The 25,255-nt window shown below is 38.0% G+C and overlaps 2 protein-coding genes across 3 annotated transcripts; one reads left to right on the top strand and one right to left on the bottom strand.

The window, feature by feature from the left end:
* The first annotated feature begins 3,324 nt into the window (after positions 1–3,324).
* Arpc4 (Actin-related protein 2/3 complex, subunit 4) lies at positions 3,325–14,539 on the top strand. Its single transcript, XM_045746057.2, has 6 exons — positions 3,325–3,462; positions 4,650–4,768; positions 8,150–8,302; positions 8,754–8,808; positions 11,322–11,492; positions 12,823–14,539. The coding sequence occupies exons 1-6, from the start codon at positions 3,460–3,462 to the stop codon at positions 12,826–12,828; spliced, it is 507 nt and encodes a 168-aa protein (XP_045602013.1). The 5' UTR covers positions 3,325–3,459; the 3' UTR covers positions 12,829–14,539.
* Positions 14,540–16,326: 1,787 nt separating this feature from the next.
* LOC123760387 (vesicle-trafficking protein SEC22b) lies at positions 16,327–25,004 on the bottom strand. 2 transcript variants are annotated; one of them, XM_045746056.2, is made up of 6 exons: positions 24,827–24,993; positions 22,908–23,008; positions 22,210–22,319; positions 20,769–20,929; positions 18,576–18,722; positions 16,327–17,086 (listed from the first exon to the last, which is right to left on the bottom strand). In XM_045746056.2, exons 3-6 carry the CDS (start codon positions 22,278–22,280, stop codon positions 16,938–16,940), a joined length of 528 nt encoding a protein of 175 aa, XP_045602012.1. In that variant the 5' UTR covers positions 22,281–22,319; positions 22,908–23,008; positions 24,827–24,993; the 3' UTR covers positions 16,327–16,937. The 2 variants fall into 2 exon arrangements, with proteins under 2 accessions (XP_045602012.1, XP_045602010.1); XM_045746054.2 differs by lacking the exon at positions 22,908–23,008 and having other exon boundaries at positions 24,827–25,004.
* Positions 25,005–25,255: the final 251 nt, after the last annotated feature.

Genomic DNA, 25,255 nt, shown 5'->3' with positions numbered 1-25,255 from the left:
GATGCCCAAGAAATGCTATGATTGAGATAATGAGGATGGAGTTGAATCTGAAGAGTATTGGAGATAGAATTTCAGAGCTAAATGTAGCCTCTGCCATTAGATTAATGAGAGGTGGGGGAGCTAATGAATTAATCCTCTCAGTTCAAAAGGTGGGCTCATTGTTCAAAATGAACAATGTATGATAAAGAAGAGAGCATATTTGAGTACCTTATGTTCTAATGTTATAAAGTATAATGTTATTACAGAATGTATTGCTCTGCCTAAGAGACAATTCACACCACCATGGGAGGATTGTAATGTAGATGTAGTAATTATTACCTTTCAAAAGAAAAAAGCATGTATGAGATAGGAGAGCTGAGGGCAACATATGATTGTATAATTAGAAAATTACCTACAGAAAACACTCTACATGTATATTGTGATGGGTCAATAACTAGGGATGGGAAGGCACGATGTGGAGTCTTGATCAGGGAGTACACTGACATCAGCACTGTAGATACTGTTATTGGTCGCCACTTAACTGACAATGTCTCTTCAACGCAGGCTGAGCTCCAAGCAGGATTACAGGAAGTACTTAACTGTGGTAAAAATGCTTGCTTCTTTATTGACAGTAGAGAAGCGTTAGAGTCTTTAACTAGCAGACGACCAGTTTACCAGAATATTGTGATAGAGTGTAGAGAGAATGTTAAGAAATTAGAAAAAACTGGGTATAAAGTAAGATTCATGTGGATCCCTTCACATGTGGGAATACTGTTGAATGAGGCAGTTGATGAGATAGCAAAGAGAGCCACGGAAAAAACTCTTGTTGATGTTGTATGTCAGTTAACCTTGAAACAAATAAAAACAAGAATCAAGATGATCCAAGAGGGTGAAGAAATGGTAAAGAGATTGGCAATGGTGGACAGTAGTAACACTTAAGAATTATTCAATAATAAATACAAATTCGTTCTTCACCTATGGTAGAGGAAAGTCTACTTGGAAGGATTCAATTTACATGAGATTAAGATTAGGATACAAATATATCTGGCAATACGGTGTTGATGTCAGTGAAAAAGATAAGGAGTGTAAATTATGTAGTATGCCGCACGCCCACACCTTAGAACATTATGTATTAGAGTGTCAACTTATTGATAACTATTGAAATAAAGAAATAAATAGTGTACCACATCAAATTGTTTGGATGTGTGATAATGGTATGATAGACAGTATACTTAGGAGCTACAAGAATTTTGCCCCGAGAGTGTAACAATTATATGCTGTACTTACTATATAAACCTGCGATGTTAAATGGGATTCTTGTAATGTTATTTGTCTATTTGTACTCACTGAATTTGTGCGCCCCTTGAGGAACTTGAAGTAAAGGGGGGGGGGGGTAGAAATAGCCTAAGCTACTCTATCCCTTTGAGATGTATTTATTGCTTATCTCAATAAACATACTTGAACTTGAATCTAGTCAATTGTGAAATATTGGTTGAGATTCCCGAAGAGTTTTTCACCAGAAAAAATTATTTCTTTGGGGGGGGGGAGTAAGACTAGGGGGAAGAGGGGAAGAAGCTGGGCGGGAGGAAGAGTATAGAGGACGAGGAGATGGGGGAGGGGACATGGCCGGGTGGGAGGAGGGGGATGGTCGGGAAGAGATAGAGGGGAAGACGAGAGGAGGAGCGGGTAGCAAACATGTAGACCTCGTCTTCAGAAAGATATAGATCTTTGGAGAGTCTAACACAAGGCAACAAAAATCATTCCAGAACTAGGTCAACTCTCGTACCAGGAACGGCCGAGGGCCTCAGGGCTAACAACCACTGCTCACCAGACATGACTGGTCGGATCTTATCGAAACTTTTAAAATACTTAACAATTTGGAGGATACTGATCCAGACAACTTCTTCAGAAGGTCAGATGTAACACAAAGATAAACTCAGATATAAACACAAAGTTTCGATCTCAACAAGCCACAATATAGGACTGAAAACAGGAGAGGCTTTTTCAACCAAGAGATTATAAACCCATGGAACTGCCTACCCGCCGAAGCCGTAAATGCCAAGACTTGAATTTTAAAATCCAGTTTGAAAAAATCATCAGTTCTAATGTGGGGACGTTTGACAAGCCGTCGGCTTCCTGTCCTCATCGAGGTCACCAGAATGTTAATGGCCCTCAGGTAAAAAAATCTTAGGCTATCAAATAGAACTCTAAAGTCACTGTAACTTCCAGAATAGGCTGAGATATCGGTAAGTGTGTGAGATGGCTGAGTCCCCCAACGGTGAACACTGAACTATGTGAACAAGCGAGTTCTCTCCAACACTATGGGGCCTCGTAGCCTGGTGGATAGCGCGCAGGATTCGTAATTCTGTGGCGCGGGTTCGATTCCCGCACGAGGCAGAAACAAATGGGCAAAGTTTCTTTCACCCTAAGTACCCCTGTTACCTAGCAGTAAATAGGTACCTGGGAGTTAGTCAGCTGTCACGGGCTGCTTCCTGGGGTGTGTGTGGTGTGGAAAAAAAAAAAGTAGTTAGTAAACAGTTGATTGACAGTTGAGAGGCGGGCCGAAAGAGCAAAGCTCAACCCCCGTAAAAACACAACTAGTAAATACTATTTGTGAGTGCCCTGTTATCAATGACTAAACCAAATGGTATGAGATACTTTGAGCTCTGTAACTACGTTATACACTGACGAATAGTGGAAGATATTCTTGTGCTCAACGCATAGTTAGTGCAGGCTAGCAGACTAGACCACATCTCGTGTTTTCTCCTCATCCCATGTATGACTAACTGTCCGGTGAGATGGGGATATTAGCTGAATTCAGTGTTAGTTTTTTATCCATACTATGTAGTCCTTCATATAGAATAGGGTAGCAGCGTGTGTACTAAGTTTGTCAATAACAAAATAAAAAATAAATAATTATTTAAATGAATCTAGCAAATTACTGTACCATTATTGTCTATTACCTCATGTGTTTCTTGCACTACGTGGGTGGCGGCGCGACCAGTACAACGCCCTGTAATATCACACTTTAACAGGAGTACAGCTCCGATACCCGTCCAGTATTTAATTCAAAATGAAAATTGATCATATTTGATCTTAGTAATTTTATTTCGTCGTTAATATGAAAAATTAAGTATGTAAACAATGGCAAACTGCGTTCGAGCGAAACGGATGAAAATAGAACGTTAAATATTAAATAATACACACGAATCTCTGTCAGCTTTGTTGATCGGGCAAATGTGTGCACATCAGAAGTTGTGGTATATTCATTTATATGTTATACATGAGGTTAGGACGGGGATAGAGAAGAGGGCGTGAGAGATAATGTGTGTGGGAGGAGACGGGAGGCGCAGGCCGGAGCCACGAGGGTTGGGACGACCCGGGGCCACCACCACCACCACAGATAAGTGACAGGAAGCTTACCGCTTGACGAGTCTTAGATTGATCGTCGCTGTGCTCGTCCTCTTGCAATCAGTCATCATGGTAAGTTGGACTGTGGTTCACTGGGGTACTGGGCGAGGTGCTGATGTGGGTTTGCATGAGTCATGAGGTGAGGGACTAGGGTCGATGGCTCTGGGACCCCCTGTGCCCTCGGGATTCATGGCTCGTCCTCACTAGCAATCCCTCATTTGTTCTGCTTCTTAGGTATTTATTAGTTGCGGGTATAAACTCGGTAAAGCGTCTCTGTTAGATCCCCAAGGATATCGACTATATTTTTATCTAGGCCTGTGATGGTCTTGCCTGTACAGTATAATGCAAAGAAGGCTCAAGCTTTAAAAGTGGAATTTTAGTATTATTTGAGACATGAACTAGGAGATTTCTGGTTCAACCTTCATGCTGAGATTTCATTTGGCTTCTGCTCTGCCTGGGGATCATTGGAAAATTAATTGCATTTGCTGCCTGTTGGGTGATGATTTTCCTGGAAGGTAACTTTATTTAACAGGGGGGATTGTTACAATACACCTGGTACACATAAAGCATGGAGTGACAGGGAAGTGTTTTTTTTCTGGCTTGATCTTGGGGCTTTCAGAAGGGTACAGAACTGGCTTGAGTGAGTGGTGCTGGGAGTTAGCAAATTCTGGTGTGCCCTCTGAATTTGGCTTAGAGCTGTCTCCCGATACTTACCTTACCTTTTGGTGATTATTATTACAATATAATTTACCTACTTATTCCTATGGCTGACTTGGCTATGTCATGCTTGCTTAGTGCTTTATTGTCATAATTGTCTTACCTTGGCTAAAGTCAGGAAAGCTGCACAGGGACAGATTGGGAGCCCAGAACAGCTTCAAATACTAAGAGCTATATGGTCTTTCCAGTTGGCACCTTCTTTTAATAATTGCCTAATCCATGAATTAAAAGGAAGCATTATTTTAAATTTTGCTTGATGTTATTTGGACAGTGCTATGTAGTTTTCCCAGCTTGGCACCTTCTTTTGTTAATTACTATACAGTACTTGTAGTTATTTGGTGAAACCTTGTTACATCTCGGTATTTGAACTCTACACATTTACCTTCGAAACTGCATTTTCCCATTAAAGTTGCACATTTTTGCAAAAATGCATTCCAAAAAAGTTCAGTATAAAACAAAAAACACTAAAGATGTATATTTCCAAAACATATTCATATTTGACAGTGTCTTCATTAACTTCTAATTAAATTATATTTTTTCAGTCAGCCACGTTACGTCCCTATCTGAATGCTGTACGGCACACACTTTCTGCTGCCATGTGCCTTCAGAATTTCAACTCTCAAGTTGTAGAAAGACATAATAAGCCAGAAGTAGAGGTTAGGTAAGTAATTCTCTGTATTCTTCATTTAGAGGAAAGGTTACAAAAGTTAATACAGTAAATAACAAAAATTGTGAAAGTCGATGAAGTATGGTAGGTTGTTGTCCAGAGTTGCGAGTCTGAAATAAACTCGGGATATTATATATGTAACTCGATACAGTACTTAAATAAAATAGAGAGATGTTATTAAAAAGAGTATAAAACTAAAAGTTGTGTATTAAGATGTTAGCAGTAAGATAAAATTAAATGGTGATGATATTGATGAGAAAATTCATTAGTGAATTCACGACAGCAATAAGAGCAAGAAAGACCATGAAGATGGGTGGGTGCAATGTGCTCATGTGAAGAGAAAACATTGTGTAGCTGCATATATACTGTACTGGATATGTGAACAACGCCTGAGAAGTGACAATGGGACTAGGAAGAAGCACTTTACTAAGAGGGAATGATTGATGATGAAAATTTATACGGCTGCTTCTGAGTACTAACAATGAATCGTTTATTTTGTATTATATCTTGTATAATAAGATTTGTATTATATCTGATGTGTTTGTGGTGGTACAGGACGGTTCTGATATAGGAGTGGTAAAGGCCCTAGTACTTAATACCGAGGCGAGGCTGTTATATGGCTAAGATCCTGGTTTGGATACAGTATTTTGCTACTGTATATATTTTGCTATACAGTGGCAGTACATAAGCTAGTTTTCCCATGTATCTGCAGTGTGGTATGTATCGTGAAAGGTTGGGAGTCGCTGACCATCTTGATTTTTTTACTCTACATTATCTTTTTTATACTGTACTATTCTTATCAGTTTCTCACCCACCCAATGCAAATGGGAAATGGAGTAATATTAACAATAAACTATTTTAGCTTACTGCATGAAGGTTTACATGTGGAATACTCGCATCTTAGTGTATTGTTATCTCCAGGTGGCCATTTTGAAGATGTAATAGTTTTGGAAGCTACCCTTTTTTCTCATGTTTTCTAGGAGGGGTGTTTGTCTCCTGATCATATGTGGACAGCACTTCAACCAGTTTGCTACATATTTTGAACAAACCTTTCTAGGTATTATGCTGCTTGCTTTTGTTTTTTGTGGATGATGTTGCACCCAGGTAGCTGTTTAGGACATTTGAAGTTTCAAGATACGTAGATACAGTACTTTGCCTCTTGACATCTTGTTACAAAGTATTCCTGAAGCCAGTGTTGTACTGCAAGCACTCTCAGCCACATTAATCATCAGGTAGAAAACATGGGCAGAGACCAAGCTGCTGAGGATGTAAACCCAAGGAGCCATCAGGATGTAGATGTGAGGCTCTCTCTCAACCAATGTGCTTTCCACATGAGACAAGTTTATTAGCAGTAGCATGCATTGGGGCTGACAGTTTGTTGGAGACTCATCCCCACAAACTCAATATATATAGGCAAGAAAACATCATCATTTCAAGGTGCTTAACAATGCGCAAACAGCAAGACGCTATCAAGGAACATACAATCTATACACTTAACTAGGGATATCCTGACAAACAACAACAAACTAATCGACAAATACAGCAACATTAGAAGACTGGACATTGGGGAGACATTATACATCAAGCAAATCAAACCAACTAACACCAAATTACACTCACCATCTTTGAGAACACAATGAAACATGTAATATACTTTCCCTGCCATTTAGAAACAGGGGATTAGTAAGCTGCAACAGGCTTATTGTCCTGTAAGTGAGGCGCTTCACCTCTTCCCTGGTTATATATCCAGCAGCACAAACACTTCTAATTACTCAAACTCTGCCTTTGATAATGTTGACAAAGTCAATGAAACTCATCTCTTTGTGTCAGTCCTTAATAAAATTGTAAAATAAACTTTAGAGAGTTAATGTTTCAACTTCCTTCTCAAGTGAATAAAAACATAAGAAAAATAGAGAAGATTTGTGCTAAAATTATTGATCTCACCTTTTTATCATATTCAATAATATATGATCTCATTGTATTGTATTCACACTGATAGCATTGTACTGTATTTACACTGATCTCATTGTACTGTATTCACTGATTTCGTTATACAGTACTGTTCAGTACATGGGACCAACTCTGAGTTATTGCAACTTGAGATGCCTCCAGGACACATTTCCCACACCCTATTTCACTTCAACCTATAGTACAATAGACAATTACTAAGTGAATATGTTTAAAGAAATTTAATCACATGCAGCTTATTTTTTCATGTCTCCAGCCTCAAAAATAGTTTTCAAAAGGTAACAGAGTTGAGGTTGGATGGAGCTGAGCAAACAAAAGCCTTGCCAAGTCAAAATTAAAACCAACGATAGAATTTGGTTTTAAATAACTTCAGTAGCTTTCCAAGGGCTCCAACTGTTTCATGTAATGTTGCTTCCATCTATGAAAATCATTAAAAACGTGATTTGAGTTTTATTAAGAGTGTTACCATCATACCCTAATATTTAACACACTATGGGCTGATTTCACAGTGAAATTTTAATTTCAACATGTCATATGAAGGACAACTATCAAGAGTATCTGTCTGTAAAGAGATTTTATCACATCTAAAGAGATTTTAATCACATCTAGCTTATTTCCCATGCACTAAGCTTGGAAAGCTTATTTTCATAGGGGAAAAGGGCCCATATTTGTGAACAAAAGCTGGGAATCTTAAAAATGAAAACAAATCATTGAATTTGATTTTAAATATACTGAAGGCTTTCCCAAGGCCCCAACCATTTCTTGTAATGTTGCCTCCAGCTCTGAATTGTCCCAACAGCCTTAGTAAATCCACACAAACCCCCCCCCCCCCTTCAGAGAACTCATTCGTTGAATCATGTTAGTAAATCCAGCCTGGAAAGTATGCACTCCAACTGGAGATTCACCAAATCAAAGTTCCACTATACAGTATAAGGTTCTACTAGTACAGTATTTCACATAAATTTTAAATTATTTTCAAAAGCTGCACCGAGTACTGTACCATAAAAGGCCACAGGTTCCTCACCTCTGGATTTCATTTCACCTGATGTTCCCCATACTGTACAGTACTGCTTAATCTTGCATGAACCGATGTCATCTGTATTACAGGCATAAGTGAAAGGCTTTATATCACTTTGTGATTTTCAATCAAACTTTTAAAACTTTTCAGTTTTGAAAGTAATTTTAGGAAATTAGTTTATATTTGGGGGGTCAACTTGTAAACAAGAAACTGAGCTGCTGCTTGTCAGTGATCAGCATAAACAGTACTTGTTCAGTACTTTGGTTTACCTAGTGGTCATATTGATGCAGTATGAAACTTGTAGCAGGAATATTTCTAAACTTTTTTTTTTTTTCCTGTTCTGTATAGTTTATGGATTATTTTATCTGTATGTAATCTTGTGTTCACAGATCAAGTAAGGAGCTCTTGATGACTGCTGTTGTTGTTAGTCGAAATGAAAAAGAGAAAGTTCTCATAGAACCGTCCATCAACTCCATCAGGATTTCCATCTCTATTAAGCAAGCAGATGATATTGAACGTATTCTTTGTCATAAATTTATGAGGTATTTAATACAAAATTTTATTTATTTCCACTTCTGTTTTTCCAACTGATTTCTTAAATACTGTACAGTGAAAGTTTCACTTGTACCTGGACTGGTAGATCTGGTTCTGTTCAACACAAAGATTCCATTCACGGTTTTAAGATTGTTGTTGTTGCAAGACCAAATAACTTTAGCATCACAAAGAAATTGCCACAGACACCTCAAGGTGCTTGGGGAAGGGGTGTATTGTTAGTACAGTACTTGTGTGACGTTCTGTAGGGTACTAGGAAGTGTGGCCCTCTCACCGTAAGGCCTGCTAAAGATGCCAAACACATGATATGCATGATTTGAGCAGTCTTGTGTCTAGAGAATATTGAAGTTGATGACACACATTGGATAATCAGAATGCAAATATGTTAATTTTAAGTTATACAGTAGTACTTGTATTTTTAATAATATTTTTACTTTACAGATTTATGATGATGAGAGCTGAAAATTTCATAATTTTACGAAGAAAACCTGTACAGGTTAGTTTAAATATTTGCATTTGTTATTAATATCTTTGTTTTTCAAGTGTGGTTACCTGCTTTTTATTATTGGTCTCTTATCAAATTATGTAGTAGTTCCATGGGCTAAGTTCTGGTCAGCCAAACTTTAAGGAGGTGCACCAGGCCTCTGAGAAACTGGTGTCTAACTGGGGCCAAGACCAGAATCTAGCTCATTTTATGAAGAATGAGGATCAGATATAAACCTAAAACTGAGAAAAACAACTCCAGAAGTGATAAATGCAGCAAAACGAGAAATGGCTTGAAGAAAATGAGGTAAGCAATAGTTGTCTAGATGTAAACACACTAACCATGATGAACCTGACTTGGTTATGTGGAATGCTAAAAGTCCTGACCAGATTGCCTCCTTCACTAACTTGCCTGATATCAGCATCAGGGGCACAAAATTTCTGATGGGACATTCCTCTGCTCACACTTAACCTTTAAACCAATATTTCACACCCATTCCCCCACATGCATAAAAAACAAAATTCTGTAGTGTGATAGCCAGTGAAATATTTACACCCTCTTTCTGCCTCGGTAGGCTACAAATAGCCTCTGATCTTTCAGGGGAGTGCTTTTGCCTTTGTGGCAACCTTAATAGTGGGACATTTTTTTTTTTTTTTTTTTTGTGATAATTACCTTAGTGGTGGTGGCCTCAAGTGGCCCAGCAGACTGCGATTTCCTTTTGTACCTTTCTCTCATTTTCCATGTTTCGTGATCCCAGCTACTGAGAGGTTCTCATTCTTGCTCTTAGGTGCTTTCTACTGGACCCCCTTTCTCTGTCTCCAGCTCTGGTCAGGGGTTCAGTGGTTTTTAAACTCTGGATTCCTGATTTTTCCCCATCAGTTTGGTTTTTGCATCACTGGGGTCCTGCAGCAGTGTCTGGGCTGTTTCCTTTGAACTGGCTCCTGCAAGGCCGTGTGTTAGTCCAGCCGGCTCCTGCCAGGCCATGTGTTAGTCCAACTGGCTCCTGCCAGGCCGTGTGTTAGTCCAACCGGCTCCTGCCAGGCCGTGTGTTAGTCCAACTGGCTCCTGCCAGGCCGTGTGTTAGTCCAGCTGGCTCCTGCCAGGCCATGTGTTAGTCCAACTGGCTCCTGCCAGGCCGTGTGTTAGTCCAACCGGCTCCTGCCAGGCCGTGTGTTAGTCCAACTGGGTCCTGCCAGGCCGTGTGTTAGTCCAGCTGGCTCCTGCCAGGCCGTGTGTTAGTCCAGCTGGCTCCTGCCAGGCCATGTGTTAGTCCAACTGGCTCCTGCCAGGCCGTGTGTTAGTCCAACCGGCTCCTGCCAGGCCGTGTGTTAGTCCAACTGGCTCCTGCCAGGCCGTGTGTTAGTCCAACTGGCTCCTGCCAGGCCGTGTGTTAGTCCAATTGGCTCCTGCCAGGCCGTGTGTTAGTCCAACTGGCTCCTGCCAGGCCATGTGTTATTCCAACTGGCTCCTGTCAGGCTGTGTGTCAGTCCAACTGGCTTGTGAATGAGTTGGCTTGCTGACCAACACCCTAGGGCCCACTTTGGCTGTCTTCTGATATCAGGCTGGCATTTGATGGGAGGAATCTCTCCTCTAATGATTGTGCTCATTGTTTTTATCATGGGTTACAAATTTTTCCAAGCAGTTGCATGATTTTGGAGTGCTTTGGATTTCTGATAACTACTTTGCTCAGTTTGTGATGATCTGTTCCCTTCGCCTCTTGTGGGAGGCCAGATTTTAGTAGGTGTTCGTGGGTCTTCAAAGGCCTGGTTTGGTTCACAAGGCTTGCTCATTGACAGATTATGGCATATCTAGGAGCTGCCAAGTGACCCACCAGAAAAGGCATTTTGTTACATTCAATACTGAATTTTTTTGCAGTTTTTGGTTGGTTTGATCCCCCAAACTTCCCTCACCGCATAGTCACATTTTAGTCCTGATAACCATTAGGCAAGGGTTTCTCAGAGGCCTTATGAATCTATCTAAGGCAGTGATTTCCCAATATTTTTTGCCATGGCAGAACCCTTAAAATAATTTTTTGTATACTGAGAAACCCACAACCTCTGTCAATATACCTGTATACCTTTTTATATATTTTGTGATAAATATATGCTTGCTTTTATTATTTTCTGTTTGCTGTATAATTCTTGCAGACCTCCTGACAAAGGTTTGCAGAACTCTGGTTGAAAAACACTACAGTAAGGCTTGGGTGGAGCAGTACTTAGCTCGAGCAGCTACAGACGACCTCGCCAAAAGAGGGCATTTCATTACACTCCGTTTCTGATTTTTATTTTATATAATATTGTCACTTTATTTATTATTAAACTTTTAAATCTACTGATATTTTACAGAATAACTCTAAATCTAGTCAGATAGTCATATTTATACTTAAGTATCAAATTAATATGGTAAAGAATATTGGTACCTGTATGTACTGTACTGTACCTGTATTTGGATTTTTGGCTTTTATAATTTTGTTAAATGAAAAGCTCATTAAGGTTTGGTATCTACTAATGATTTATATTCAACAGGGCTACGACATATCTTTCCTCATAACAAACTTCCACACTGAGCAAATGTTCAAACATAAACTGGTAGACTTTGTCATTCACTTCATGGAGGAGATTGATAAAGAGATTTCGGAGATGAAATTGGCAGTGAATGCTCGAGCAAGAGAATGTGCCATGGAATACTTAAAAAGGGTAAGTAATTTCTCTTCTCAAACCAGGCATTTCAGAGTAGGCTCAGCTGTTAAAGACATTGTAAAAATATATTATGAAATTCTTCCTCAAGAAGAGAATAAGGTGGTGAACTTTCAGGAAAGTGTTGTGTTGCAATGTGCCGCATGAAGAGCCAATTGAGGTTGGATTTTCTTGGCAAAGGGTGCCATATATCTTAATTTAAATTTTCTTTCACCTTTTCCATGCGATTTCTCGAGAAAGCCTTTGTTCATTTACGTGAAACATACAACATTTATGTATGATTTTAAAAGCAAGGTTATTTTTAAAAATGGGTTTAGCCCCCGATGGCAAAATTTAGAGCCAATTTAAAACTTTGTTGAGGGGCAATGTCTCTACAAGGAATAAGTATAGCTTCACCAAATTTCTTCATACTGATCCCATCAGTGTCTTATAACATTGTTGGATTTCAAGGTTTTGTTTCATGTGAATATCTAAAAGAAAAGGGCATGTAAGATGTTTAGGTTCCATGATACTAGGTGCATAAACAGTAAAACCAAGAGTATTCATGAGGTTCGTGTGTACTGCAACATTGGCATGAAAAAAAAAAAGTTTCTATTTATCCATGCTGCTTTCCTCTTGCACAATGATTTCCACATCACAATGTGCTAAAAAGAAATGTGGCACCTTAAACAGCTTTAATACTTTACACCCCATTCAAAACTGTGCAGCTAAAGTACCCCTCGACCCTGTACATTTTTAAACTAGTCTTCTGTAGCATATGGTTGTTGCTGCAGAGGAGTGCTAGAGTGTGGGGGAATTATCTGCAATTTTGTCTTGTTTGACTAGATATGGACTCTATCCTGGAGCTACATACTAGAGGATTGGTGTGACAAATTTGATATACAGGGTCCTGAATAATTGCTCATACAGATTTCTAAAGGCTATAGATGACTGCTGGAGTGCAGTAGTTATGCTTGTTTATCTATACTGCTTTATCTTGTATTATGATTGAATAAGTGATGTTTGTAATATTTATGTATAAATCTTTAGCTGTACTATATTGCTCACCCTTGATTTGTCTCTTGGTTGATGCCTCTCCACCCCATAAAAGTGGGCAAGAGTTAATGTATGTAAACAAATATACTGGATATAAAAATTACAAAAAATTATGGCTCTTGTGTAAATCAAGAGCGTATTGTTTATACGAAATTTACCCGATACTTTACACAATGTCAACTCTTTCAGGCTTTCTGGTATTAATATATAATTGAATTGTTAAGTCAATACTAAAGTCCTAATTTCTTAAAAGCTATTTTATTTTGCATAAATTTTTTACCATTTTTCTTTTCAGTTCTGAGTGGTAATGAAAATTTTAATGGGACAGCAATGTCAAATCATCGGCGATGAGGTAAATGGTGTGTTTTGCCTTAACCTTCACCTAGCGTCTCATGTTTGAAAAACAAACTGTTTATGACCTTGATTTTGATGTGTAATGCAATAATTTACAGTGGCTTGTTTTATTTTATATTCAGAAGATTGCAATTTCTAAAATTAATATAAAATACTTTTCAGTTAATATTAATAGTGACACAAAGTTCCTTCTGTTACACACATGAAATGAAGTTTTGTTATGTTTGTGAAGGAAGGACTATTCGCAACAAAATATTGGAGGGGCACTGCAATACTGTAGTTATATATCAAACGAACCATTCCAGATTTGTTTTTTTTATCTTTCCCTCTTCCAAGTTGTATAGCATATAAGATGTACTTTTATACTGGTTGTCAAAGGAAGAGTTATGCAAGATTGGCAAGATTTTTGTCTCTGCTGCTCTCTTGTTATAGCTTAAGGTATGATACAACAATTTTGTTCATGGATGATAGTTTCATTTGTTCAGTGCATCATACTTAAAAGTATACAGTATATTTAGTAGCTGATATTGAAGAAATCTTTAAACCAACAGTGTCTTCATTGGGAAATAGTATCTACAGCAGCACAGATGATAGTTTAGTTAATGACAATTGCAGTCATGATGCTAATGTAAGTAATTAAGTCAAGTTTAAACTTGTTTAATTTACTTAATAAAATAATGAGCATTGTCCATTATTAGACATGCTATTTAAACCTGGTAAAGGAATGCTGTCATTTGCAACTGATCACCATTTTATACATTATCAATTTTTTTTTATATTTAGGTGATTAATTGTTGGTGGTGTATTGATAGATCATTTTAGATCATTAAGTACTGCATCCCACACATTTGATATGAAAGGAAAAGTGACATTTTGGTCCATCATGGTTCCTTAAGTTGAAAGTGATGTTACGGGATCCTGGACAGACCAAAACATCATAATCTTATCGTCATATATGAAATGCAAGTAATTTGTTTTCAGTACATTATTGCGACTTGTTCTCTGCATGTACCATAAGAAACTGAACAGTGGCTTCCTGTGCTAGTATGACAGCTAATCCATTGACTGTTGTATCAAAAGAACTTATATTTAACCAAATTGTGAAGTATTTGGATTTAATTTTTTTTTATTATGCAGGTTAATGTTAAATTATTCAGCATACTTATATATCTACAGTACAAGCACTGAACTTTTTTTTTTTTTCAAGTTCATACCTGTCATTGTGTTAAATTTGAGGAATAAAAGTTTTCCTCGGCGAGTTGATTGTCATTAGCGTATATCTGTTTTTAATAATGTCTTATTATTCCTAATTATTTCAGCAACGGCAAAAATTAATTTGGCTGCATGTAAATCACGCACAATAAATCTGAAACTTAAGATTTTTAGGCAGAGCAAAATCAGTTGTCATTCCCCTGTCATTGGTTAAGTATTATAAGGAATAGTTCGAAAACTACTAGTCTTATTTGGAGTGACATCGGTATGTCTTTGTTATATTTTCATAGCCCTTTTTGCACTGTATTTTATCTTTGATGTTGACAAGACAATTTTAAGATTTTATTAATTTTGGAAATTTGATTTACGAATGGTATATTGAATTGATTTATATAGTTATTTGGCTCTTTGGAGCTGCATGTTGGAAATACATGTGTAATAATTAATGATTGTGTAGTTATTCCCTTTGAAAAAATTCCATCTATACCAATAAGAGTATATATGTCTGTTCAAAGTTGGAGGCCAGACACTTGGGAGCAGCTTCACCCAAACTGACAGAGATAATGGTCTGGGGTATGGGATGAACATAGGCTGGTCAGGGTCGCCAGAATTCAAAAGGGAACAGCGTGCCAGGGGTCACATTCAGATCCCAACAACACTGCCTGCCACTATACCTATGAACATTTTGAAGAAAAAATCTAAGAAAAACAAATTTCCCAAGATCAATGAACAAATTTCTTGCTATTTAAACCAAGAACATGAACCAATATTGAACAAGAACAATAGATCAATAATATTGCATGGATGTAATTTAATACTACAATGAGATGGTGACACTTGCTCTTATTATGCTGTTAGTAATATTGTAGGATACAGAAATGGGGGTTGTGAAGGAGAGGGGGTAGGATGAAGATGATGAGGGGGAGAGAGAGACAGAGAGAAGCTCATACATTTTCTAAGGAGGTAGAGGAAGGTTAGGTTAGGCACCCTAGAACTAGGTCAGGTAGAAGGCACAACCAAAACACTGAGAAAAAATGAGCAGTGATACAAAGGTGATGACAGAACACCCTGGGAAGAGAAAGGAAAGCTCTTCAATAACAAACCCAGAATGCCACTGAGCAGCAGCAGCAGCAAGAAATACTACCATTAGGCCAGCTGACAATGTCAGGCTCACCTTGTAGGCAACCAACAAATAAAGCACAAGGCCCAGATGCACCCTGCAGCAGCAAGCTGTGGGCAAACTTCCAAGCCCCACTACAAGGCAAAGAACAGAAACCAGGAACTGCCATAGGACCAAGAATGACAGTCTGGACAAAATGAGGGGCACAAAAATGCACTGTTGCCCCAACCTGAGAATGGCATAAGAGAACCAAGGAATGGCAGATGTGACAAACTACAGGAAAATAACTGCTAGACAGGAAGAGATCCAATCATCTGCCCTGAACCAAAATATTAGAAGAGAAGAGCCCAGGGATAGAGTAAAGAACCCTGCCAGATGCTTCAAAGAAGAGAGGCACCAACAATGACTAAGACCACCCAGAACAAACAAGAGCCAGAAGAGAAGGCAGTCTCAGTGGGGATCAATAACTGTAAGGCTAACTGATCAATAAGGCTAGATTGATTAGTTTTTCATTCCTAGACTCAAAAGGAGATAGAAGGCTAACCAATGAAGCTGTTGAATATAGGAAAGCAACAAAAGCCAGAGTGGCAGCAAACAAGTGATCAAGGCTTGTGCAACTGGCTAGCATGAAAAAACCCACATATAATGCACTAAAAGAATGAAACAAACACACGCAGGCACCAGTACACTCCACAAAAATAACAGGTGCACAAATGAAATGGAGTAGCTGTTCAGAACCCTCTGGCTTCTGCTGCTGTCATCTGGTGGTGGAGTGAGGCTAACTAGCAGTTGGACCTAGGCAACAAGTGAATACATAGTTTGAACCATGGTTGCAGATGTTGTCCTAGCAGTCGTTTACCTTGGTATGCTCTACCCTTTTGGTAGTTTTCTTCAGTAATGTGGTTGAGATTGTACACACTCTTCTATGCTTCTATTGAGGAACATAGGTTTCTGATCCTGCACTCCAGTGGGTACTCATGATTTATTAAGAGACTATTGTTGCACCTAGTCTTAAAGGATTCCAAATAGGTACCTGCAGACACAGGGAATTCGCTCAGAAAAATTCTTGTGCATTATGAGGGGAGGGTCTTGAAAAATGTTTAAACAAATATAATTAAAAGGAAGAAATATATTTGCATAATCTGTCTGGATGCTGTATAGTTATCAAAAGTGGTTATTTAGAACCATCACATTTGCCTATTACAAAATATTTAATAACATCTACATGTAAAGCTATCAGCAAGTTATCATTTATTTTTCAAGGCAACATTCAATTTCAGCTCAAAATACAAAATAATACCATTATATACAGGTAGTTTGAAAAGTTTAGCCACACATGGATGCATGTGAAATTGACTGGTGTGTGCATAAACATAGGATAGATAATCTAAGCAAGTGGAGAGCCGAGGCTTAAATATTCTCCTCTTATGGACAAAATATATTCACGTTTACCATTAGGTTTTTACCTCTAAGTTAGCAGATTCCCACTTATCTAAAATGGTGGACAGTTCATTATGTAGAAAAAATTAAGTTAATCATCTTTTGTGAAATGTTAACTGCTTATACACTCAAAAGACCTTTTAATATCAGAAAATTTACAATACACCTTTACAAACAAATTAAGAAGACTCACTTTTGATAAGTAATAATTTTTTTATTTTTAAACCAAAAATTGTGTTAAACTTTCCAGTAATGTGTTCTTAAGAAATATACCACCAAGGCCTTCAAAATACAAAGAAATAGATAACAAACACCAATGTAACAACAGCAGCAGCAGCAATCTTAGCGAAAGTTGATCTCATGTTCAGATACTGAGCATCTTTATGATACTTTTTGGACATAATTAATAGCCCAGTTGCCTTTGTCTCCAAATCTGAAATAAACATACGCTATCAGTTTATATTATCTGTGTATCATGAGCTGAACATTCATGTAGTTCATCAAGGGTAACACCGGCTCTTTGCCTTAGAAGCATGCAGCCTCTGAAAAGCTTGTTACATCAACATTTCTTTAAGAAAAAATGTAGTGGCTATCAATAAATGCCTAAACCATATCAAAGAGAATCTTAGTACAGTATAGATGATCAACTGTAATACAAATAAATTATGGTTAACAATAATAAAAAACGGCATTGAATGTAATGAAACGATATTTTCTGGGCAAGACCTGGAGGCTCCCCAACAACCCTCCCGTCCCTCCGGTTTGTGGTTTTTGTGTGTTATGACATCCAGCCTTGGAACTGGGGGTGTGGATAGCTAGCACAGGGGTCTGGGGCTCCCCCTTCCCCCCTCCCGGGGAGGGGGGAAGCTGTACAGATGGTGGCACTGGTGACAATTGTGATGCTATGCTCGTTTTTCATTTGGAGAGTTCTGTCCAACAATTCGGCTTTCTGTAGCAATTTTTAATCAGATAGGGTTTGTTTTGGGGTGCCTGACCTGGTCGATGGAAGACATAGAATGCTTCCAACTATACAGGAGTTTCTATAGACCATTGATCCTCATGCCTCTCTGAGGGGGGCCAGGTTCTGGCTCTTGGTCCCAGGTAGGCCTAGAACTTCATTCGCTTGGACTGATGCCAGAGTCTAATACATTCATATAAGCCAGGATAACTCTGGGGAGCCGAAGGGGCTTTCCCCAGAAACACAGGTTAAATACAGACTATTTTATAGTACCTTCTTGTAAGTTAGGCATAACACTGTAGCACTGTACAAATAAATACTGCATAGTATTTATCATATATATTTTTCAGTGGTTCATATTAACCAGCAACTCCTTGACCAGAACTTCAAGATAAAGGCTTAACCCTTAAAAATGCAATTATTGTCAGAAGTTGATTCACAGGGTAATGCAGTTATCATACATTGACTTAAACTATTTCTGTCATGTTTCAGTGAAGTTTTGGCCTCTACTATAAAATTTACAGAAACCAAAATTGAATTGCATAATCTAAATAGGGTCTAACAATTGCAAGACAAAGTTGAAGAACATTACATGTCGTGTTGCTAATACAGGTACAGTACTTCTAGAAATAAATCTCGGTATTCTATTTTCTCTATTCCATATGCACTAATTTTTTGGGCCAAGATCCCTACAAATCATGACTCTTAGATCTTACTTGTATTTAGAGCTCATAATTTTAACCTCATCCAGCTGATATATGATAACTAATATTTGATGGTAAAACCTAATATTATATATTCTGCAAGTTCATTCACTCCCTTTATAAAATTTCAAATTATGTACCTTGTAGTTTAAGATTTAAGATTGAGCATGTTTATTATGCCTAATGTCAGTGAAAAGCTGCTAACCTCTACCACAAAAAATACTTGCATGTTTAAAGTCTGATGTGTTTTCTCTTCTTACCTGAGAGAGTTGCTCCTCGCTGTAAGACATCATCTATATTGTCCATCATGATTCTTTGCACATCATTTAAATCTTCTCTTAGTTGATGTAAATGACGGCGTCCCCGCTGATCACTATACTGGCGACGAAGCTTCTGGATGTAGGTATCTATTGTAAATAATAGCTTATTGTATACTATGTACATAAATACATTTAACATACAATTAAAAAAATAATGTAACATACAAATTCAACTTCTCAGCCCCTTAAATGAGCTCATAATTTGTCTATATCACTATACATCAACATAAAACATACTGAACTAAACTCTATATGTCACGAGTCAAAATCTGAAGCAAACATTAAAGGTTTCTTCAAGAAATAACTACAGTACAGTATATGTACTGCAGTATCAAATCAAAGAAACATATGTATTAAGACATACAATACACTTTCGGTTCCACACGGGAATTTAAATTTGACCTTCTATAAGAGCTACAGTACAGGCGACCCTTATATAATGCGGCAATTACTTTCCTAGAAAACAGCATGTTATCTAAAAACACTATATAAACCTGAGCTAATTATAACAAAAATTGCCTTACATTCCCAAACATGACAAAATTGAATATTTGATTCTAAAACTAAGAATTGGTGACTTTTTTAGGACTATTTCTCCTCTTAGTTTTCATATAAAATATCCAAAAACTTTACTAATATCCTGTGTAAACAACACAAGGCACAGGCATAGCTGGACTGAGGGAGCCTTGCTAGTGATTCTTTTGGGCTTCGTGTGATCACACTTGACTTTGTTGTGTGGATGGGAGTTGGGGAAAGAAGGTGGGAAGGGGGTGGGGGTGAGGAAAGGGAGAGGTGAAGTGTGATTGAGAATGGGTGTAAGTGTGAGGAGGAAACAAGTGAATGATTCTCTCAGGGCTCATTAGTCTTGTGATCACACTGTAACTACACACGAGTGCTGCTTGTGTGGGGTATGGTGGTGATAGCTGGCCTCAGGTGTTCACTATGTGTATGGGGTGGGAGTGGTAGGTGATGCTGTGTATGGAGAAAACTGAGAGAAGGAGTGGAAATGTTTTTCTGGACTTAACAAATGAGTATGCTGTTAATGTGTGTTATCTAATAATAATAATAATGAGCATTATACAATTATATTGCCTTTAGTTTAAACAAATAGTCACCAAATGAAAACCAAGTTATGACAAAATTGCCTTGATTAAACGTGCTTCACAAAGGGTTAACTGTACAAACTTAGAAAATGTTTTGATTTAATGGGGTCAATGATCAGTTTGATGTTAGTTAACGTGATAATGTGTCATCAGTACAAAAATGCCTTTCCAAGCTTCTAATAAAAAAATTACTTTATATGTATAAATCAACCTCCTAAAATGTTAGTACCTATAGCTACAATTTGGTAAAACATACAAAATACTGGACCCAAAAGACTTTACATTTTGTATTAACAAATAAGCCCAAATGACATAATAAAATGGAAATGTAACTGGAGAATCTAACCTATTCTGTCCAAGCACTCCTAGGTCTAATATACTGTAGTATATGTGCTATACTAGGCCTAATGATTAAATTGGGTTTTGTGATTATTTTTTGTGCCCTCTACAAAATACTAGTTCAAAATGTGAACATTACTTGAAATTACAATGTAGGAGTATTGTAGAGCAGGCATGTCAAGCCAAGGGTCCCCGGAGGGCCATACTCTGCAAACACACAATGAAACTGTCCCTATTTTCTGCTTGTTACAGCTTGTAATTAAGTTGTTACATGTTATAATGTTTTTATGATGTATTAGAACAGTGTTCCAACTTGCTATATTGGTTGTTACAACTTGTTCGAATGTTGTAGCAACGTTGTAGATTCGTCATGTGTTTGTGGAGTACGGGGTCACATTATGTTATCATGAGGGCGACACACGACAACTAATTGAAGTCATTTAATAAAAATTATTGTAGAATATTTTTTTTCTATTTTATTATATTATACACCAAATTACAGTATCCTTTGTACAGGCCGCAGGTGTGCTTGCAAAAGGCCACCTGCGGCACACATGTTTGACATGCCTGCAGTAGAGTACTGTATAATCTTATTAGAAATTTCTATCATATTTTTCCCTCAGGGTAATTTACATTTCTCTTAATTAATCTATCTTTGTGAAGTACTTTCACATATCTATCATCAACCTACCAAACTCTATGCAGGAATATGGTCTAGTTGCTTGTGATAATTTTCGACCATGCTGAGCTGTAAATTCTGCAGCCATTTCTTCTAGAAAGGTATAAGCAGTCTTTTTACTGTACCCTTTCTCACACAGTACCAAGTGACAGGCTTCATTCTCAATAACATAACTGAAAGAAATTATATTTTAATAATAATTACCTTTAAAGGTGAATGAATGAGAGGGAATGAGCTTTTCATGCACATGTATAAATAATTGTCAATGTTTGAATGCACATGTGTGTATAAGTGCATGTTGCTACAATTTACTAAAAATGTAATCTTGCTCAGAAGTATCAATGCGACCACCTCATGAAACATACTTGGTAAACAGGCCTGTGACAACACATCTACATTTCACAGAGTAATCACACTAACGTGACTGTTTCAATGAGAAAATCCATAGGAACAGTGATGAGGGTTCGAACCTATGTGATGGATGCTCCCATGCACACGCTTCTAGCGACTAGACCACGACATGGTATAAGGATTGCAACCTGGAGTTCTACTGACCACACAGGATTTCCCGAGGCTTCTATTAAAGCCAGACCAGGATTTTCATACAATCCCCCCTTCGCTAGAAGCCTATCATGGTCTAGTTGCTAGAAGCGTGTGCATGGGAATATCCACCGCATAGGTTCGAACCCTCATCACTGCATCCTATGAATTTTCAGATCTACATTTGATACAATACTGGTACTGTATTTATTACAAATTTTGCACTACTCTCTTGCCTTGTTACTGTAACAAATGCCAATAAAAAAAATGGCTATTTTTTCTTTACTTTTAATATTTATGTGCCTTTCCCTCTGTGATTGAGAACCATGTCTTATGTGTACAGTACTTAAATGATTTTAAAATGGTAGGAAATTCTAAATTGATTGGGAAGTGAGCAAACCTGGAGAGTGAAGTGGCAGCAGGCAATGGTAATTGCTATCAGCGATACTACAATTATTTTTTTTTTGAAGAGTATTACCAAGTGAAAGAACTTGTGGCTAGCCCCAAGCATATGATCTCCAACCTTAAATAGACATACAGTGCATACATACACATATATATATTTGATTCATCAACACATTCATCTTGTAGACAATAATTCACAATAACGTGGCTGAAAATTAGACACAAACCTACATGTGTGAAAATAAAGGCAGTGACAACATTTTGGTCCATCGTGGACCATTATCAAGTCGTGTCAAGAAAGAGTGGTATATAAAGTCTAATGTAGTGTAATGTGTAATAAATATAAATACATATACTGTATATATTAAAGCAAGAAGAATACTCAAATTTTTTATTAATCTTATGTAATTTAATTATAACATTTACATTATTGTTGTTTATTGGGACAAATAATAGTATTACACTTGCTATCACAAATCAATACAAGGCATATGATACAGGTACTTACTGGAAGATGTAGGGACCCGTTTCTATAGAACATTTGTTTGGGCTGTTTGGAGTAATTTTCTTGAAAAGCATTTTGGCTTGGTTTTGATACTCCACAAGATTCCTGCCAGACTGAAATTGTCCATTACAAAACATTACAAATGAATTGGAAACAATAATACAAAGCCTACAACTTTTTTTTATGCAATTTATATACAGTATTATGAAATAAGATTTTTTTAGCGATTAAAGTGCAGTTATTGTCATACATTGATTCTTGGGGTTATATAAATTATGTTTTTAACTTGCTAATTTCCCACATGCTGGTGATGTTATTCTGTTCCCACAATCTTCTGGTGTTAGTGTTGGGATTATATCCACACTCAGGTTTTCTCTTAAGTTTCTTACAGTTACTTTTCCCTTATGGTGTAGTTACCTGCAGGTAACTAAAGAAGCCTGACAGCCTAGTGGACAGCGCTTCAGATTTGTAGTCCTGAGGTTCTGGGTTCAATCCCTGGTGGAGGCGGAAACAAATGAGCAGAGTTTCTTTGACCCTGATGCCCCTTTTACCTAGCAGTAAATAGGTACCTGGGAGTTAGACAGCTGTTATGGGCTGCTTCCTGGGAATGTGTAACAAAAAGGAGGCCTGGTTGAGGACCGGGCTGCGGGGCTATCTCCTTTACCCATATTCATTACTTTATGCTTATTTGGCTTGAATACCAATGGCTATTTATCTGTCCACATCTGAAGTTTGTCGAAGACTTCTTGCAGCACCCTACATTTATCTTCAGTTCTTACTCCCCTCGTTAACTTTTCACCATCTGCAAAATATAGATATGTATGAGCTCACTCCCTCTGCTATGTTATTTAAATAAATTAGAAAGAGCAACAGTCTTAGGACAGAAGTCCTGAAGAACAGCACTTTCCACTTCTTTCCAGCCTCACATATCTTATCTAATTATGACCTTTTGTTTCCTGTCCATCAGGTACTCCCATACTTAGACAGTGTCTTTCCTGTTCTTCCTGCTTCTCTCTCCATGTTGTCTTTTATGAGAGACTATCAAAAGCTGCCTGCTACTCTTTGAAGATGTAGCTTACTCATCCTTTACTCTCTTGTTTTATTTGATACCCTTATCACAGAAGTCAATAATGTTTGTTAGGCATAATTTCCCAGTCTCTGAAGCTGTGTTGTGCCTCTTGTGACAAAATTTACTCCAGTCCAAATGTTATGACTTTTTCCAGCATTCTGCATGGAATGCATGGTCTATTGTTTAGTACTTAATGTCTGTCCCCTTTCTTGAATATTGGAACATTTGCCTTTTTCTAAATTTAATTATTAATAGAAAGGATTCTATCAACATCAAGGGTCCAAGACTTTTCAACTACTTCCCTTTAAACATAAGGGTTATAACTACATAAAAGTAGCCAACCTCTTGTGGTGTTCAAAAGATAATGTGATAAACACCTTCAAAGGATACCTTTTCAACCAGATTGTGATTTATACATCAAGATGTGACCAGCTGTGTCTAACAGCCTGGTTGACTAGTTCACCAACCAGGGGGAGGCCCAGTCAGAGACCAGGCCAAAAGAGATGTTGATCCTCAGAACCAATGCAAGATAGCCACAGGGTCACCCATAAGGTTATAAATGTATGGAACCACCTACTTGCCAAAGTCATAAATGCTGTCACTACTTCAGTTTAAAATCTAGATAGAAAAAATCCTTGGAACAATGGGGGGGAGGGGGGGGGAATCACTGACAAGCTACTGGCTTTCTGTCAACATCGAAATGAAGGAGAGGGTGGCCCTCAGGCAAAGTTTGGATAATTTTCTTTAGCATTTAATGTACTGTACAGTACATTATAAGTAAACTGAGTTTACTGAAACATGTACACATTTATATCACATGCAGGGTGGAGGAGGGGGGGGGGGTGAAGGGGCCATTACATATAAAGTGTTCATGGTACACAAATGGATAGATAAATTCTGCCCATTTAAATTTGAGTAATGATAATGCATTTAATGAGGAAACTCAAATTAACGCACGTTCGCTATATACTTGCAACAGATGTTGACAAGTAATGGTGTCAGTAGGGATGTCCCAGCAGCTGTTATGGGGGATGAACACTTTTCAACTAGATATGCCTAATCAATTTTGAATGGATGGTACAAGTATAGTGAATGGTCTTGATTCTTGCAGATTGGCATTCAATCCCTGAACATTCAAGTGACTGGGCACCATTTCTTTCTTTCGCCCTAAAATACAGGATAATCCTTATCCTCAGATTCCTTCCAAGCCCTATATATAGTTGTAATGGCTTGGTGCTTTCACCTGATAATTACCATTACATCTAAGCCATACATGGATAATGTTGTTGCAGGATAAGGATGGTTGTCTTATTTCTGACACTGAATTTATTTATGAGTCATTCAATGAGTCATTCCCTCACTGAACTAAACTAAAACACATTATATATACAACGCTATTAAAAGTGTTCGTTTAAATGCGGATTGTTCGTGTAATGACTGCCTGTCAGCATGTACTAGCCACGAACTATAATGCACAAGGAAGAAATAAATGACGAGATAGCCTTGCATGGCCCCCATACATGGTTCACCAGCCGTCGTCCACACCCTCACCTGCTCGTCATCCTGGAGGGAAGCTGCCAGCGGCAACCCGTCGGAAGCCCTGGCTATCATCACCATCAGCACCATAATGGTGTGTCAGGCAAGGTGTCTAGGAAGATGTTTATAAGGCAGCAGGACGACACTTCCCTCGGGCTCAAACCCTCGTCAGCTGCGAGAGTGATAAACTCGGGTTGTGACGACGAGCTGTCACTCGCGCATAGAATTCTTCTCCTTCGCCTATCTATCTAGTGATATGTACCCTCATTAATAATTAATTATAATCAAATGTTTGGTGCGTTTACAGAGTAGCATAACGACGGTGGTGGTCGAAGGAATGGTCGACGGTACATGATCTGGAAATGCTTGTATTTGGGATGATGTGTCGTGAACTCATCTGATGGTGACAGAGTGGCTGTGGCCTCGGCTCAGTGCCTATCACAA

The sequence above is a fragment of the Procambarus clarkii genome, chromosome 39 (genome assembly GCF_040958095.1).
Source record: "Procambarus clarkii isolate CNS0578487 chromosome 39, FALCON_Pclarkii_2.0, whole genome shotgun sequence".
Classification (NCBI taxonomy): Eukaryota; Metazoa; Arthropoda; class Malacostraca; order Decapoda; family Cambaridae; genus Procambarus; species Procambarus clarkii.
Note: the sequence above shows the minus strand (reverse complement) of the source record. Positions and strands in the feature narration are given on the sequence as shown.

What these genes read in the sequence shown, in the direction of transcription:
- Arpc4 (XM_045746057.2), top strand. An exon ending in CTTTGTCATAAATTTATGAG is followed by an intron (nt 8,303 to 8,753) that starts GTATTTAATACA and finishes TTTACTTTACAG; the next exon opens with ATTTATGATGATGAGAGCTG. An exon ending in TACGAAGAAAACCTGTACAG is followed by an intron (nt 8,809 to 11,321) that starts GTTAGTTTAAAT and finishes TATATTCAACAG; the next exon opens with GGCTACGACATATCTTTCCT.
- LOC123760387 (XM_045746054.2), bottom strand. Translation starts at nt 24,901, where the DNA reads ATGGTGCTGATGGTGATGATAGCCAGGGCTTCCGACGGGTTGCCGCTG. An exon ending in ATATTCCTGCATAGAGTTTG is followed by an intron (nt 18,723 to 20,768) that starts GTAGGTTGATGA and finishes TATTTACAATAG; the next exon opens with ATACCTACATCCAGAAGCTT. An exon ending in GCGAGGAGCAACTCTCTCAG is followed by an intron (nt 17,087 to 18,575) that starts GTAAGAAGAGAA and finishes TGTTTATTTCAG; the next exon opens with ATTTGGAGACAAAGGCAACT.